This window comes from Psammomys obesus, unplaced genomic scaffold, assembly GCF_907164565.1.
Source record: "Psammomys obesus unplaced genomic scaffold, mPsaObe1.curated_primary_1811, whole genome shotgun sequence".
NCBI lineage: Eukaryota > Metazoa > Chordata > Mammalia > Rodentia > Muridae > Psammomys > Psammomys obesus.
The window spans coordinates 22,799,925-22,814,088 of NW_026596117.1; the positions used below are offsets into that span (position 1 = coordinate 22,799,925).

Genomic DNA, 14,164 nt, shown 5'->3' on the forward strand with positions numbered 1-14,164 from the left:
GTGGAAGGTCTGTGCCCTCGGCGTCAGCTCCCGGTTTCCTCCACGCAGCTGTCTCTCTTTGGCTCGCCCTGCCCTCCCAGGAGATGCGCCAGCTTTGGGGAAGGAGATGAGGACCGCACCACTGGCGCCTCACACACTGCCGCAGAGCGCTGGCCTCTCGGCCTGCTCCACTAGTGGTTTGCTCGTGTGTGTGTGTGTGTGTGTGTGTGTGTGTGTGTGTGTGTGTGTGTGTGTTTCGGTGTTTTGGGACAGGGCTTCTCTGTAGTTGCCCTAAAACCCGCTGTGTGGACCAAGCCAGCCTCGAACTCACAAAGCTCACAGCCACTGAAGGTGGCCCCCGCAAGCATGTGTGCTCCAGGAATTCGTGACCCTATCTACCTTATCCTCAGCACCCGAAGATCGGGGGGATCGGAAGCTCCCGAGGAGGCCACGCCCGCTCCAGCCACGCCCGGCCGGCCGGCCTGGGGCACAACCCAGGCATTTTGTTTGCACATTTCTAGGCGAACCCGTGTCTGCTGAGGGCCGGGAATGTGGCTCAGACACAGTGTGCCTGCTGAGCACGCTCGGGGCTCTGGCTTCGGTCCTCAGCACCGCGGTGCACAGGTGGCTGAGCACACGCGCGTGCGCAGGCAGCACCGAGCCGCACCAGGATGAGCGCCTGAGCCTGCGGGAGCTTCTGGGGCATCAGGAGTATTTTACAGTCTGTGCTGCCTGCGTGGCCTGCAGACGGTGTGATGGAGAAACTAGAACCTCCGCCTTTAAACTGACTCAAATGTGTACATCGGTGCCACGTGGCAAGTGGGTTAGTTCCCTGGAGAACACAACCCTTGAGGTTTACGTCATTTTAAAGAGCCAAGTCTATGACTTAATGGCTACTAAATGATTCTTTCTTTTAAAAGTCTCTATTACATCTATATATTTAGTGTGCGCGTGCATGTGAGCTTGTGTGTATGTGTGTGTACCAATAGGCACCATGTCTTACATGGGGAAGTCAGGGGACACTTTCAGAGAGTCCTGGGACCCACTGTAGCCAGCCCCTTCACCTGGCGAGGCAGCTCAGTGCCCCCAGGCTTCCAGACTCGGTCACAGCAGCCACCCCTCTGTGCGTCTTCACCCCATTTTCCTGCTGTGTACTCCAGCTGAATGAAAGGACACACTGAAGGTCACGCTGGCTTCTGAGGACAGTGAGGACTGACTCAGCTTCTCTCTCCTCACATTCAGGTAGGAAAAAACCAGCAAAGGTCTTCAGGAGTAAGTGTTCTTAAGTCTCGCAGAGTACCAGTGGAGAAGTGGGGTGACTGGCCTCTAGGAAGTCCGCTTCACACCCGGGCGTTGCACAGAGCTTTCCAACCCGGCGCTGTGACCTCTGCCTTGGAGGATGAGTTTCCAGTGATCGTGGGCACAGCCCGAGTCCAGGGGCTAACTACAGGCCCTGGCAATGACAGCGTCCCTTTCTCTCGACCCACCAATGAATGGCTCATTCACGGCGGGTGGGGCACAGAGGAACCCTCCTGCAGCAACTTCCTGCTGAGTAAGACCAAACTGTATTCCCCTGACATACACTGCACTGTGGGCCGTTCTGAGGTTCCAAAAAGTCCATATTGTTTTGCTCAACAGAGCTGGAGAGAGCAAGAACGGATGTCTCAAGCTTCGCTGCCATCTAGACCAGGGTGCTTCCCGCTGCCACCTTCAGAGCCGCCAACAAGCATGCGAGTAGCCACCGACCCCACCCGAGCCCTGACCGCCTGTGTCCGTGAGGCCGTCCTGCCCACCCAGAGAGCCACCCGCTGTACCTGCCGCTTACTAAGTGACGCTATGTGACCCATCTTTGGAGGTCCAGTCAAATATCATGGCATATAGCCTACTATGTTCTCCCAGGGTGAGCCCCAAAGGAGAGCATTCAGGCCGCCTGGGCCTGGCTAAAAGAGCATGTTCTCATAGGACGCCCCCAGACTTCCTGAAGCCGGAACCACGGGGTGCACCCAGCACTCTGTTCTCATAAGTCACTCGGATGGTTCTGGTGCTAAAGTCTGACACCACTGACCTAAAGGACTGTAAATCCTCCCCAAAAGGTCCCCCAAGGAAAGGCTTCCTTAGAACCTGACGTCGCAAATGACTAAGCCATTTATTATTATTATTATTATTATTATTATTATTATTATTATTATTATGTTGCTATGATGACGATGTCTGTGTACACGCCGGGTGTGTGTGCACGCAGAGGCCTGAGAACAGCTTTCAGGACCTGGTTTTCTTCCACCACTCGGGTTCTGGGCCTGGAACACAGGTCATTAAGCCTGTTTGCCAAGCATCTTTATCTGACGAAGCATTTTTGAACCAAATCTGGTTTTGTATGTTGTAAAATAGAATAGACTGTCATTGTCCTATCACGACCTAATTTTATGAGTGGGGAAATGCACTACCTTAACAAGGCTTCTTTGCTTTTTGAATGTAAAGTTTAACATTCGTAGAAATCAGCTCCTGAGAGAACCTTGTCACACGTGCTCAGTGATGTTTTGCGAGGGTGTCTCAAGCAAACTCAGCATGGACCACGACAAAAGCGGGGCTGGAGAGATTGCTCACAGCTAAGAGCCCTTGGCCCGCAGGCCTGAACCGAATCAGGTTCCAAAACCCCAGGTGGGAAGGGAGAACCGGCTCCCAGAAGTTGCCTGACCTCCATGAGCACACACCAGAAATCACAAACGCACACAGTAATAGTAACAAACAAACAAATAAATGAAATGTGAAAGGAGATTTCAGATGTGTATCACTCTTAAATGAGGAGCACTCCTCCCACAGTGACCATCTGTTGTGAAATAATGAATGCATCCAGTAGGGAACGAATGCAGCTATACTAAACACTGTGCATGGAGATACGCCAATTCACAAATCGCAAATGCACACGTAATCCACCGTGCAGCGGTGAAGAGGAGGTATTCTGTAAGCTCTGATCCTGGAGCTCCAGTCCTAGCTGAGTGCTGCTGTTGTTACTGCCCTTTTAAAATAACTGCGTATTTGTGTGTGTCTGCACTTGTTTGCATACACCTTGTATGTGGAGGTGACCATGGAAGCCAACAGAGGGTGCCGGACCTCCTGGAAGGGGACTTACAGGTGGCTGTGAGCTGCCCGTGGGTGCTGGGAATCCAACCCAGGTCCTCTGGAAGAGCAGCCAGTGCTCTTCCCCGCTGAGCCAGCTCGCCAGCCCTGGTTGTTCCCTTTTAAGATAGCTCACTTTTGACAGCTCTTCTGGTCCCCAGGAATACATGACATTCACACTCCATCACACCAGAGTGTACACACACACAGACAAGCTAATGGCGCTGAACCCTGGACCTGCCGTGAGCATCCCCTCTTCCGAGCACTCATCTCTAACCACCCCCCCTCAGGGCCATTTCAACCCCTTGCCAGTGTCAGGGGGAAGTAAGGCGTGTGCAACGGCCTCCACACTTCCGGAAAAGGACATCTCTCTTTGTACAAACGGCCTCCTCATTTTGAAAACTGTGTGCTTAGGCTCCAGTGTGCGCATCTCAGCAGCCATCTTGGTATCATATCAAAAGAGAAAAGCCCCAAGGAAGGTTCATAAAACTGATGATCTAGCGAGTCAAACAAACAAACAAACAAACAAATGATTAACATACCCAGCTAGTATGAGCTACGTGGTTCAAACAACAAAATAATTTTGTTACCTTAAAACATCTAAAGCAACTCCTTAATCATCCTTTCTTCATTTCGACTGTGTAGAAATAACATTAATTTGACTTTCCTGCTCTATCCTTGCTTAGTAGGTAAACATTAGTGTGATGTCTAATGTATTAACTTCATAAATATTTGTTTTTGTCAGTAAAATTTCTGCTACATATGTCATTAGAAATCGCTGCAGACGATTCTAAAACAAGAATGTATATTAAACAGAGCAGATGAGGCAGCTCAGTGTAAGCATGACCAGTTCAGCTGAAGAGCTAGCACACATGTGGAAAGCCAGGCCTGGTGCCATGGGCTGTAATCTCAGTGGGAGTGAGGCAGAGACAGGTGGATTCCTGGGGCTTTCTTGCCAGCCTAGCATAACTGGTGAACGCCGGGACCCAGTGAGAGGCCTGTCTCAAATATTTTATTTATTTACATATTTGTTTGTTTGTTTGGTTGGTTTTCTGAGACAGGGTTCCTCTGTGTAGCCTTGGCTGTCCTGGACTTGCTCTGTAGACTAGGCTGACCTTGAACTCACAGAGATCTGCCTGCCTCTGCCTCCAGGAGTGCTGGGATCACAGGTGTGCGCCACCACGCCCAGTGTGACTAAAAATTTTAAAATTGCTTCTAATATAGTCTTTGGTTACTCCTTTTATTTGTCTGTATTACTGTAAAGGTTGATAATGAACATGATGGTGTTTAACTCAGAGCTATGTAAGTAAAATGTACAAAATATATTTATTATAAAAAATTATATATTATCTTTTTGTTGCTGCTGTCTTTTGTTTTAGGCTCTCTCCTGTCCCCCTTTCCCTCCCTCACCCCATTTCTTGAGAGACAATCTCCTGTAGCTCAGGGTGGCCTTGAAGTCCTGGGGCTTGTGCCACACACCACAGCTTAACAATTTTTAAAAAGTCAACACGTAGGATGCTGGGTTGAATTCTGACCATCAATACAAACACGCAAGCAGGCAAACAAATGGGGCTCAGAGACCCATCCCAGCCTCAGCCCTCCAGGGGCCCCTCCCAAGCACTTTCTCATGTCTCTAAGTCAATGCTGGATTTCTTGCTTTGCAAGGGAAACGTGAGTCAGGTGGCTACCTAGTTCTGTAGAATCTCTTTGTGCTACAGCTGAAACATGAAGGCCACCAACCCCTCCCCAACCTAGCTGTGAGTATCCGGTGCCCAAACTGTTGGCAGATTCACATAAACAGTTAAAATTTAAACAAGTTTTTTCACCTCCAGAAATTACACATGATCAGTGGCTCCAAACAGGAATACCCCACTCCAAGGCCTCAGATTTAAAACAATATTAGAGCATGAAGCCATGCTGGACTTTGAGGTACACAAGAGAAGAACTCTGTACCTTCTTTCTCACTACTGTCATCCAGCATCTTGTCCTACAGATAGAGAGGAAAGCCCCCATCAACCCCCCTGTAAAATCTATGTGCTTGCACATAGCAAGCATAAGATAAACATGCGTTTATCTTTTCAAGAATGAAATATTTTGTTGTTTTTCTGTTTGTTGTTTTGTTTTTGTTCTTTTTTTTTTTTTTTTTTTTTTTTCTTTGAGACAGGGTTCCTCTGTGTAAAAACAGCCCTGTCTGTCCTGGACTGGATTTGTAGACCAAGCTGGTCTTGAACTTAGGAAGATCCACCTGCCTCTGCTCTCTGAGTGCTGGGATCACAGGTATGCACCCCCATGGCCAGCAAGAATGAAATCTTTTCTCTGCCTTACTTTCTGTTTGGAGTCTTCGTTTGAGGGTCATTGCAGAAAGATGAAAAATAAGTCAGAACACAATACACCCATTTTCTGTATTGTTTTTCTTTCCTTGGCGAAAGCATGCCAGGAACAGCAGATTACCTTTGCAGAATATCTGCAATGTGTCCAAGAAACAGCTGAGGAGCGGCAAATATGTGCAAGGAGGGCAAAGACTGCAGCATTCAAAATGTTCGGCTTCAGATCTTAGCGAAGTGGTAAATATTCTTCCCTTTAGAAGAGTTCAGCATGCTAAGGGAGCCTGGCCCTTAGCATGAGTCGTCAGCACGGCATCTCACCTCTATGCCTCCAGATGTTTTGCCCTTGATAGACTCAGCCTATCATTGCCTGGTCTGTTTGTTTTTTGAGACAGGGTTTCTCTGTGTAGCCCTGGCTGTCCTGGACTTGTTTTGTAGACCAGGCTGGCCTTGAACTCACAGAGCTCCTCCTGCCTGGGCCTCCCTGAGTGCTGGGGTTAAAGGCGTGTGACACCACACCCAGCTCTACCATTATCTATTACCTAATGGGTTTGGCTAATCTGAAATATCCTCAATACTTACAAATACCAACGACAACAAAGTAATGAATTAGGAAGCAATATTGGTTCAGTACATGACGTCTGAATAAAAATTTCACTTTATTCTTATTATTGAGGGTTCAAAATTCATTTTTTTTTCCTGAGGTGTATTGTTTAGACTCTAGCTGAAAGACTGTCCCTATCTTCTGTAGCCTTCCTTCCTGCTGCAACCTGTTTCCTGACCATTTCACTGTTCATTAATCTCTCCCTCCACAAGAGGGATAGGCCACACACACACACACACACACACACACACACAAACACACACACGGTATTTTAATAGTCAATTTTGCTACTTGCTACCACTATCTCTGATAAAACAAGATGCAAAACAAGTATCAATTTGACTGAAAAGATAAAGCAGAATTTTGAAAAAAATAATTTTTGATTATCCATGACCAAGCAATTGCTGCCGCGAAAAAATAAATTAGTTCTCTACATGTTAAATTTTATAAAGGATTTTTTCAATAATCAAAAGAAAATATGGTGTTATAATTCTAAGCATGACCACACCAAACTCATGGACTAAATGTCTATGAAATGTTATCAGTTAAAAAGAATTAATTCCCAGGGAATCAAGAGCTAAAACGAAGCACCAGGTACATTTTAAAATGGAGACTAATAAAAAACAGGGAATCATTTTACCTCATAGATGTAAAGCCCTTCACTTACACAGTGATGGGAAGGTCACACACAGAACAGTTTGTAACAGAAACGTCTGCCAGTGATTTTCAAAAGTAACGACTGAACTCTAATGGTTACTTCATAATCAATGATGTAATAGTCAGGAGAACAAAGAGGATTGCATAGCTACGGATGGACTTCCCAGTGCAGTTTGCTCCAGCAAGGGCGACATAGACAAACACCAAGATTCCAAAAATAAAAATGAAAAATTACTGCATTATGGAGGACAGAATATTTCAGCTGGAAGGCATATTTTATTCAGCTGATCAACTTCAGAGAGCTAAAGCCTCCAGCACAAGCAGGTCAGACAATATTTACACCTGCAATATTTCATTCCATACATAATCTATACCTTCCCGACCACGCTGGAAGCCGCATTTACACTTTACAAAGAAAGAAAATGAAATGTGCCAGCAAGCACTTCCGAGCCTTCCGAGTGTGGTATAAACATAATATCGGCGCTGGGCTTGATTATTCGGAAGTTCAAGGCAAGAGACAAACCGATTCTGGGAAATGCTATTTCTACTCATTTTCACACATTCTTGTACTCCAGACCGTTAAAGGATTAGTGAGAAGGGCATTTACGCCTCTCAGAGTAAATAAAGACACTGAACTCCACACACTGTCACTCTCTGAAGACATAACCCATTAATCACATCATCCAGGCGCTGGTTCGCTTGTCTTAATTTTATTTGGCAAATACCATGTTTCAAGGTCTAATTACTGATCCCTCCACTTTCTTTCTGAACTGAGAGCACCCCCATTACCTTCACAAACAACTAAGATGTTTACACAGACCAGTAAAACCGATGTCATAGTGTGACATATTTTTGTTCCTGGCAGGCTTTGGGCCTAAATCCCACAGTCTCTAATCAGATAACTCTCAAGAACAAAGATGTACCCGTCCTCAGATGTGTGCACATCAGTATTTTTAACTTAAAAAGTACGTGAGCAATATTCTTAAAAAACCATCTTGTTCCAAAAATGAAAATGAAAATGTTTGCTCCTGTTAAAACAAGGCTTCTATAAATTCAAGGGCCGCTCAAAAGAAAGCAGACACGACAAGCTCCTAGAAATCCTCAAGACAGACTCAGAAGATGGATTTGAGAAATCCCTTGATTCAAAATAAAATTCAACTTTTACAGTGTCCAAGAAACTAATACTCAAATGTTCTGTTACACTGAAAGGGTACCAACAGGCATGGTTTTGTAAAATAAGAGAAATATACATATAGAATGCAGGTGAAGAGAGACCCGGTAAACAAGAGCTAATATTAAAGAATCTGACAGACATAATAAATCAGCTCAGATCAAACACAACTGCCAACTGCATGCTTGTCCACAATGTCGCCTGGATTGGATGTGACGACATGCCTGCTCTCACCACGGTGCACAGGCCACATGAAAACGCTTAAATGACACAGCTGGCCAAACGGAACTTTCTTTATGAAAATTAAAGAATAATAGATAAAATCTTGCCCCACCTTTTTTCTTCCTTTTTTCTTTTAGTAAAACTGACAAATTGTGGAGGAGCACTACAGCGCCACCAACACAGATCAATGCAGAACAAAAAAAAAAAAAAAAAAAAAAAATCTCCCACCGTGTGCAAAAAGAAGAAAACTAAAAAAAAAAAAAGAAGAAGAAGAAGAAGAAGAAGCCAAAAATTCCAAAATGTCTCCCAAATGTACCTTTCTGGAGGAAACATAGGAAGGATCTGCAGGGATGAATCGACAAAGAGCTTTAAAGAAATCTCATCCTAGCCACAAGTTAGAACCGCTCGGCAATGAAAGCCCCACTATTGAGCAACAGCCATAACTTAAACCAGGGTACGTCAATCTCCACCTTCCTCACGGCAGAGCCGCTCTCTCTAGTTTGTATTCAAGAACTCCATCAAGGGAGCCACAATGGGTCTGTTAAAAAGGACAAAAACCAGAATAACAAAAATCAAAAAACAAAACAAAAACAAACAAACAAAAAAAAAAAAACTACAACGGTAGTTTGCGTGGTGGTGATTTACTCTGGACAAATCAGGCAGCAGACAATCTTTATAAAGAGGATGTGTACATATTTGGCACCAGCAACATTGCTGGCACACACAAAAAAAGTCCATTTTGAGGCATCTGAGTTCCCCTGTAGTTCACAGCAATTGAAGTCTGATTTTCGTTATATACGTTTATCTTTAACAATGAAGAGGAAAACTCATTTTTTTTTTCCTTTTTGGTAAAAAAAAAATAAAAATAAAAATAAATAACCACCTAAATTAGGTGGAACGTGCAGAGACCGAAGCCAGAGAAATACACACAGACTGGCTTCGTGAGGAGAAGCACAATGAAAAAAATCTCCCTGATCCGGTGCCCCTTTCAAAGATGCCATGCCAAGAATGTTTAAAATTATAAACTTACCATCCGCGGGGGCAAAGCAGCAGCCAGCTCTCGGGAGAAAATTGCCACAATACAGGCTGGGGACCGGGCTGTCCAGAAAAGGCAGCCCCCGGGCCGCGCACGGATCTCCAAACATCCTCAAAACCTTTGGTAAATCAAAAGTGAGACTTTCCTCCATGGAGGGCGGCGGAGCGGGGCGGGCAGCCGCAGGATCCGAGGGCGTTCGGGGACTGGAGCAGGCTGGAGGCTGCGGAGCGGGCGGCGGCGGGAGGCTGGGGGTTAACAACTCGGAGCTGGCGGGCGGGCGGCTGCGCCGATTGGCCGGCGGCCGGGCGGGAGGGCGCGCCGATTGGCCGGCGGCCGGGCGGCCGGGCGCGCCGATTGGCTGGCGGCCGCCCAGCTCGGCCCTCGCTCCCGCCTCCCGCAGCTCGGAAAGAATGCTCGGCTGTGCCATTTTCCAGCGGGCTCGGGAGAGCGCCGCCGCCCGGGCCGAGCCGGGGCTCTAGATGGAGGGCCGAGCACAACAATGGCAGCGGCCGCGTCCTGCCAGCGCCCGGGCACGCCCTTGCGCGGGGGGCTCCGCGTGAGACGGCGTCCGGGGTGGGGGGGAGGCTGGGTGCGGACGCGGCCATTTGGAGAGGATGCCCGCGCGGCGGTGCCCGCGCCCCGGGGGCCTCCTGCAGCCCCGGGCGGCGCGGCGCCCGCCTAGGTGGCATCCCCGACGCCAGCCGAAACCGTAGGCGGCTCCCCCGCCCCTCCCCACGCGGCTCCCGAACCCCTTCGTGGCCGGCCCCGCCTCACACACAAAATGGCTGAGGTGCCCAGCTTTTTGGATCCTTCCACCTCCGGGAAGCGGGAGAGGGCCAGGAGCGGCACAGCCCTCGGGGGCACCCTTGAGTGTGCGCCCCGGATCTCCCTTTGCTGGGCCCCGCGGTGACATCGCTGGGGTGTTGTTGTTGTTGTTGTTTTCTTTTAATCGTCTTGAAAAGAACATCAGTCCTCAGGGATTTCCTTGACTGTAATGTGAACTTGGGCTTTACATATTTATAAGGCCTTTCACCTGCCTTGGTTTTCAGATTGAGTGGGCTGGGAAACTTGATTCTAGTTGGGAGCTGAGTGGCCTCGTTGCCAACAGGCTTTTCTAATAGAGACAGTCTGGAAATGAGACGTAAAAATAAAAAAATGTTAGAGGAACCTAACGCTTGTGATTGCACACTCAAAGTCCCGGAAGTCGGCTAATATCACAGTGTTTCAAATGCATAGATGTGTGAACTGAACGCATTCACTGTACAGTTGATTCCCTGCCAGCCAAATTCTAATGAGCCGAGGATGGAAGAAGATACTAAAGGATGAAAAAGGGGGTGGAGGATTGCCTACGTTCTTCAAGACCCCCTCCCAACACACACACAGAGAGGTCTGGTATACTTGCATAGTATTTAATAGGTAGTGACCTTAAAAAACGATAACTAGGGTTACCGTATCAGTCAATGTGGACAACAGGAGTGTGACAGTTAGACAGCAGGCCCTCCATTCTAACAGGACAGTTAGAATGGAGGGCCTGCCTCAGTAAACCGGGGCAGGGCCGCCTTTAAATAGACGAGGCAGACTCCCTCTCCAGCCTCTGCATTTCCCACTGTTCCACAGTCGACTGAAGTAGGTGGCAGGGATAGGCCTAGATTCACAAATGTTTACCAGGCAGACAAGGTAAGAAAACGATAGGAACAGACACGTATGAACCAATGCAGTTAGGTCCTTTTTTTGTTCACATAGGCCTGAGCACTTTGTAAGGTATGCATCCTTTTTAAAGTATTTCATACTTTCTGATGAAGTAGTTTGCTTTCCAGTGTTTGAAGCCATATTCATGATATACACAAATAGGTTTGTTTTTTTCCCCGAGTGTGTGAAGGCAAATTGTAGGAGAAAGTGTAGAGAAGTTCTGAGAGGAGAATAAGTTTGAGGCTGTTGATTACAGTTCTTGAGAACGTAGCATTTGCAGTTCACAGCAGTTGCTCACAGGTAATAGTGAATAAGCAGAGGCTTAGTTCCCATTTCATGGAACTTACAACCCAGAGGCAAGACAGACAAGTAGCAAGCTAACAAGCACAGGTCTGAAAATGGCACCTGCCCTCTACCAAGCCCAGTTGGCTAAAGCACGCCCAGAGGAAGGCAGATGGCATCCGATTTGGCCAGAGGTGCAGGTAAGATTGTTACTAGGACGACTAGGTGTGTAAGTAGGAGTACCCTGGAACTCTGTGTTTGAGCAGTGAGTAAGACAGTGACTGAGACGGCATGCACGGAGGTTTTGGTGGCGGTAAACCCCACAGAAATGGGTGAAACAGTAAATAAAACCAGGATGCAAATTTCCAATTCACACAGCTACATTACGGAGATTGTGAGAGCCAGTGATGATGGTTTAGCTAATTATAAATATGAACAAGACAAAGCATATCACACTAGTAACATTTTCAAAAAGTAGCAATGCAGACAACTGATTGCCTTGATTTCTTGTGCCCATCTGTGCTTTGCTTGTCTCCTTAAGCAGCTCTGGCCTAGCTTGCTTCAGTGCTTTAAAATTCTTATTTTTTGTTTTTTCTCTTAAAAATCAGGTGCGGTGGCACATGCCTTTTATCCCAGCTCTCAGGAGGCAGAAGCAGGCAGATCTCAAAGGCCAGCCTGGTCTACAGAGCAAGTTCCGTGACAGCCAGGGCTACAAAGAGAAACCTTGTCTGGAAAACAAAACAAAAACAAAAAAAATCTTACTCAGTTGAAAAAAATCAATATCTTCTGTTGTTATAACTGATGCTAAACATTGTTGAAGCTAGAATTTAGAATAGCTAATTAAAATAAATTTTTTTCAATTTGATATTTGGCTTTTAGCAAACCAAATTTCTGTCCATGAGCAGAAACAGCACGTTTAACTCCTTAAACCTACGACCTTCATTGTTCTATCAAATCAGTGACACGGTCCCTCAGTGCTCCCAGGAACCAGCATCTTCAGAGACTTCCAACTGTGAGCCAATTGGTATGTTACCTCATAGAACTGAGGAATAAAGAAAGATAAGTTTGAATGCAATTTTTTTTTCATAAGAGATGATATAGCAACTGTTTTCTCCTAGTCAAGTTTACTACTGTGTCTGTGGTCAGCTACACATGGCCCGCTGCAAATAGGACAAGCAGCCCGCAGTAGTTCAGGTCAGTTTTCCCCACTACATCCGGGACTGTACCTTAAAGCTAGGCTTGTCAAGGATTTGGAGAGGAATCGTGCATCTGTAGATCCTAGCCTCTCTCCAGTTATTCAGAAAAAGCTGTTCTTAGCTGAAGTCAGCCGCCATAGCCCTGAGGAGCCCGGACAGTTCCAGACTGGAAGTATCCAGATTTGTGGTCCCAGTGAACAGCAGTATTACTTTTTGTGTTATCACCCCCTTACGGTTCCCATGTTTCTGCTGTAAGAATAGCAAAGTCACACTTCCTGCAAACTTATTTTCAAGCAATACCTGATTCCCCCCCCCCCCAAGTGTTCTGCCGTCTTTAGCTGAGATTTAAGAGTGTTGACTTGAGAATGCATTGTCTCGTGGGATTTAGATGCATTTATTCACTGTAAAATTTGCTCATGGCAAGTTTAATCATTGCAGAGAAAGGGGCATATTCAAAAGACATCATTCTTGGAGCAGTTTGTGAACACTGGTGTAGCCAAGATTAGTCCCTGACTGATCAATGTCCCTCCTGTTCATAAAATTCAACTTTATTTCAGGCTCATTACCCAAACCAGTGTTGTATGACACAGTTTTCACCAAAGGAACGTAGCTGAAATTTGTCGGGTACGATTCACAAGTCAAGTAAAGAGCGCTGACTAGACGCTTAAGCTCTAGGATACATGACCTCCATCGTGGCTTCCCTCTATCAGTGACTGATACTCAATAGCCTTAAAAGTCCTCAGGCATGGTGGCTGGCTCCTTCTCTACTAAGCTCATGCTGTGATTGCTTCAGACATGCCATTGGACAGGCATCCCTCAGCTGTAACAGTCATCCTGGAGCTACATCAACAGCCTTGTACGCCAGTGTGCACGGAACGCAAGGGTTAAGCGTGGTCCTCAGGGACCTTGGATCCACAGCTCTGGTGAGCATTGGGTGCCTGCCCAGTGTAACTCAGTAACAGTAGAAGCCAAAGTCATAAATCCACAATTGGAACCCTCCCCCAACCAAACATACAGCCCTGTCAGAATTCTGGGTAAAGCTGCTTTACCACTTTAGCTTTGTCTTTTTTATTTTTCAGATGATTCGTAGCGCTTTTCGTCCTTTCCACACTGTTGGAGGTTGGTCTAATGCTAAATACTGGCCCTGAAGATCTGGTTACTGCCTGCCGAAATACCCATCCTTGTTTGTGTAAACCTAAGACATACCTGACTGGTTGATTAAACAGCCTATGGCTGGGCAGGGCAGAATGGGATAGGCATGGCTAGGGTTCCCTGGGATTTGGAGAATGACGGAGAAACAGATGGACAGGAGGAAAGAAAGAAGGAGGGCGCCACAATGTGTTAGCCTGGAGAAAACAAACAAACAAACACATGGGCCAGGATGAAGGACTCCCAATAATGGTGTGAAAAGCCCAGATGAAGAATACAAGCAAGTACCATGAACTTACGGATGAAGGGTAGATCAGATGAAGATTAAGGCAGATGGCACTGGATGGGGCTGGGAAATGGATGGTGAGGTTACTCAGACAGTGTAGGTGAAACACCTGCCCAGCCCAAGGTAAATAAGGCAATTATAACTCTAACAAGTGTCTGTGTCTTATTATTTGTGATAGCGGGTGAGATGATACTGCCGTGATAAAGATAGGGCATATAATAAAAAATTATATAGCCCAACAGCCATTATTAATTTGCAGCATCACGACATGTAACAAAGTGTTTATTTTCTTGTATTTAAATTCTTATTCTTTGTTCTTTAACACCCCCAACCCTGCCCTATACTCACCTAATTTTGTTCAAGCATTTTTTTCTTTTTCCTTTTAGGACAATGTTTTCTTTTTTGCCTTTCTGTCTCCTCCCTGACACATAAACATGTTTAGCAGTATTTTG

At 46.4% G+C, this 14,164-nt stretch overlaps 1 protein-coding gene and 1 long non-coding RNA gene across 3 annotated transcripts in view; one reads left to right on the plus strand and one right to left on the minus strand.

The window, feature by feature from the left end:
* The window catches only part of Epc1 (enhancer of polycomb homolog 1), an 82,683-nt gene extending 73,404 nt beyond the window's left edge, over window positions 1-9,279 (minus strand). For both annotated transcript variants that reach the window (XM_055629262.1, XM_055629263.1), the window contains exon 1: window positions 9,105-9,279. In XM_055629262.1, coding sequence (XP_055485237.1) covers window positions 9,105-9,107 — 3 coding nt within the window. In that variant the 5' untranslated portion in view covers window positions 9,108-9,279. The remainder of the gene's footprint in view (window positions 1-9,104) is intronic.
* Window positions 9,280-9,554: 275 nt separating this feature from the next.
* Window positions 9,555-13,857, plus strand: LOC129692675 (uncharacterized). The gene is made up of 3 exons (XR_008722753.1): window positions 9,555-12,105; window positions 12,835-13,200; window positions 13,357-13,857. It is a non-coding gene; the product is annotated as an uncharacterized LOC129692675 (long non-coding RNA).
* Window positions 13,858-14,164: the final 307 nt, after the last annotated feature.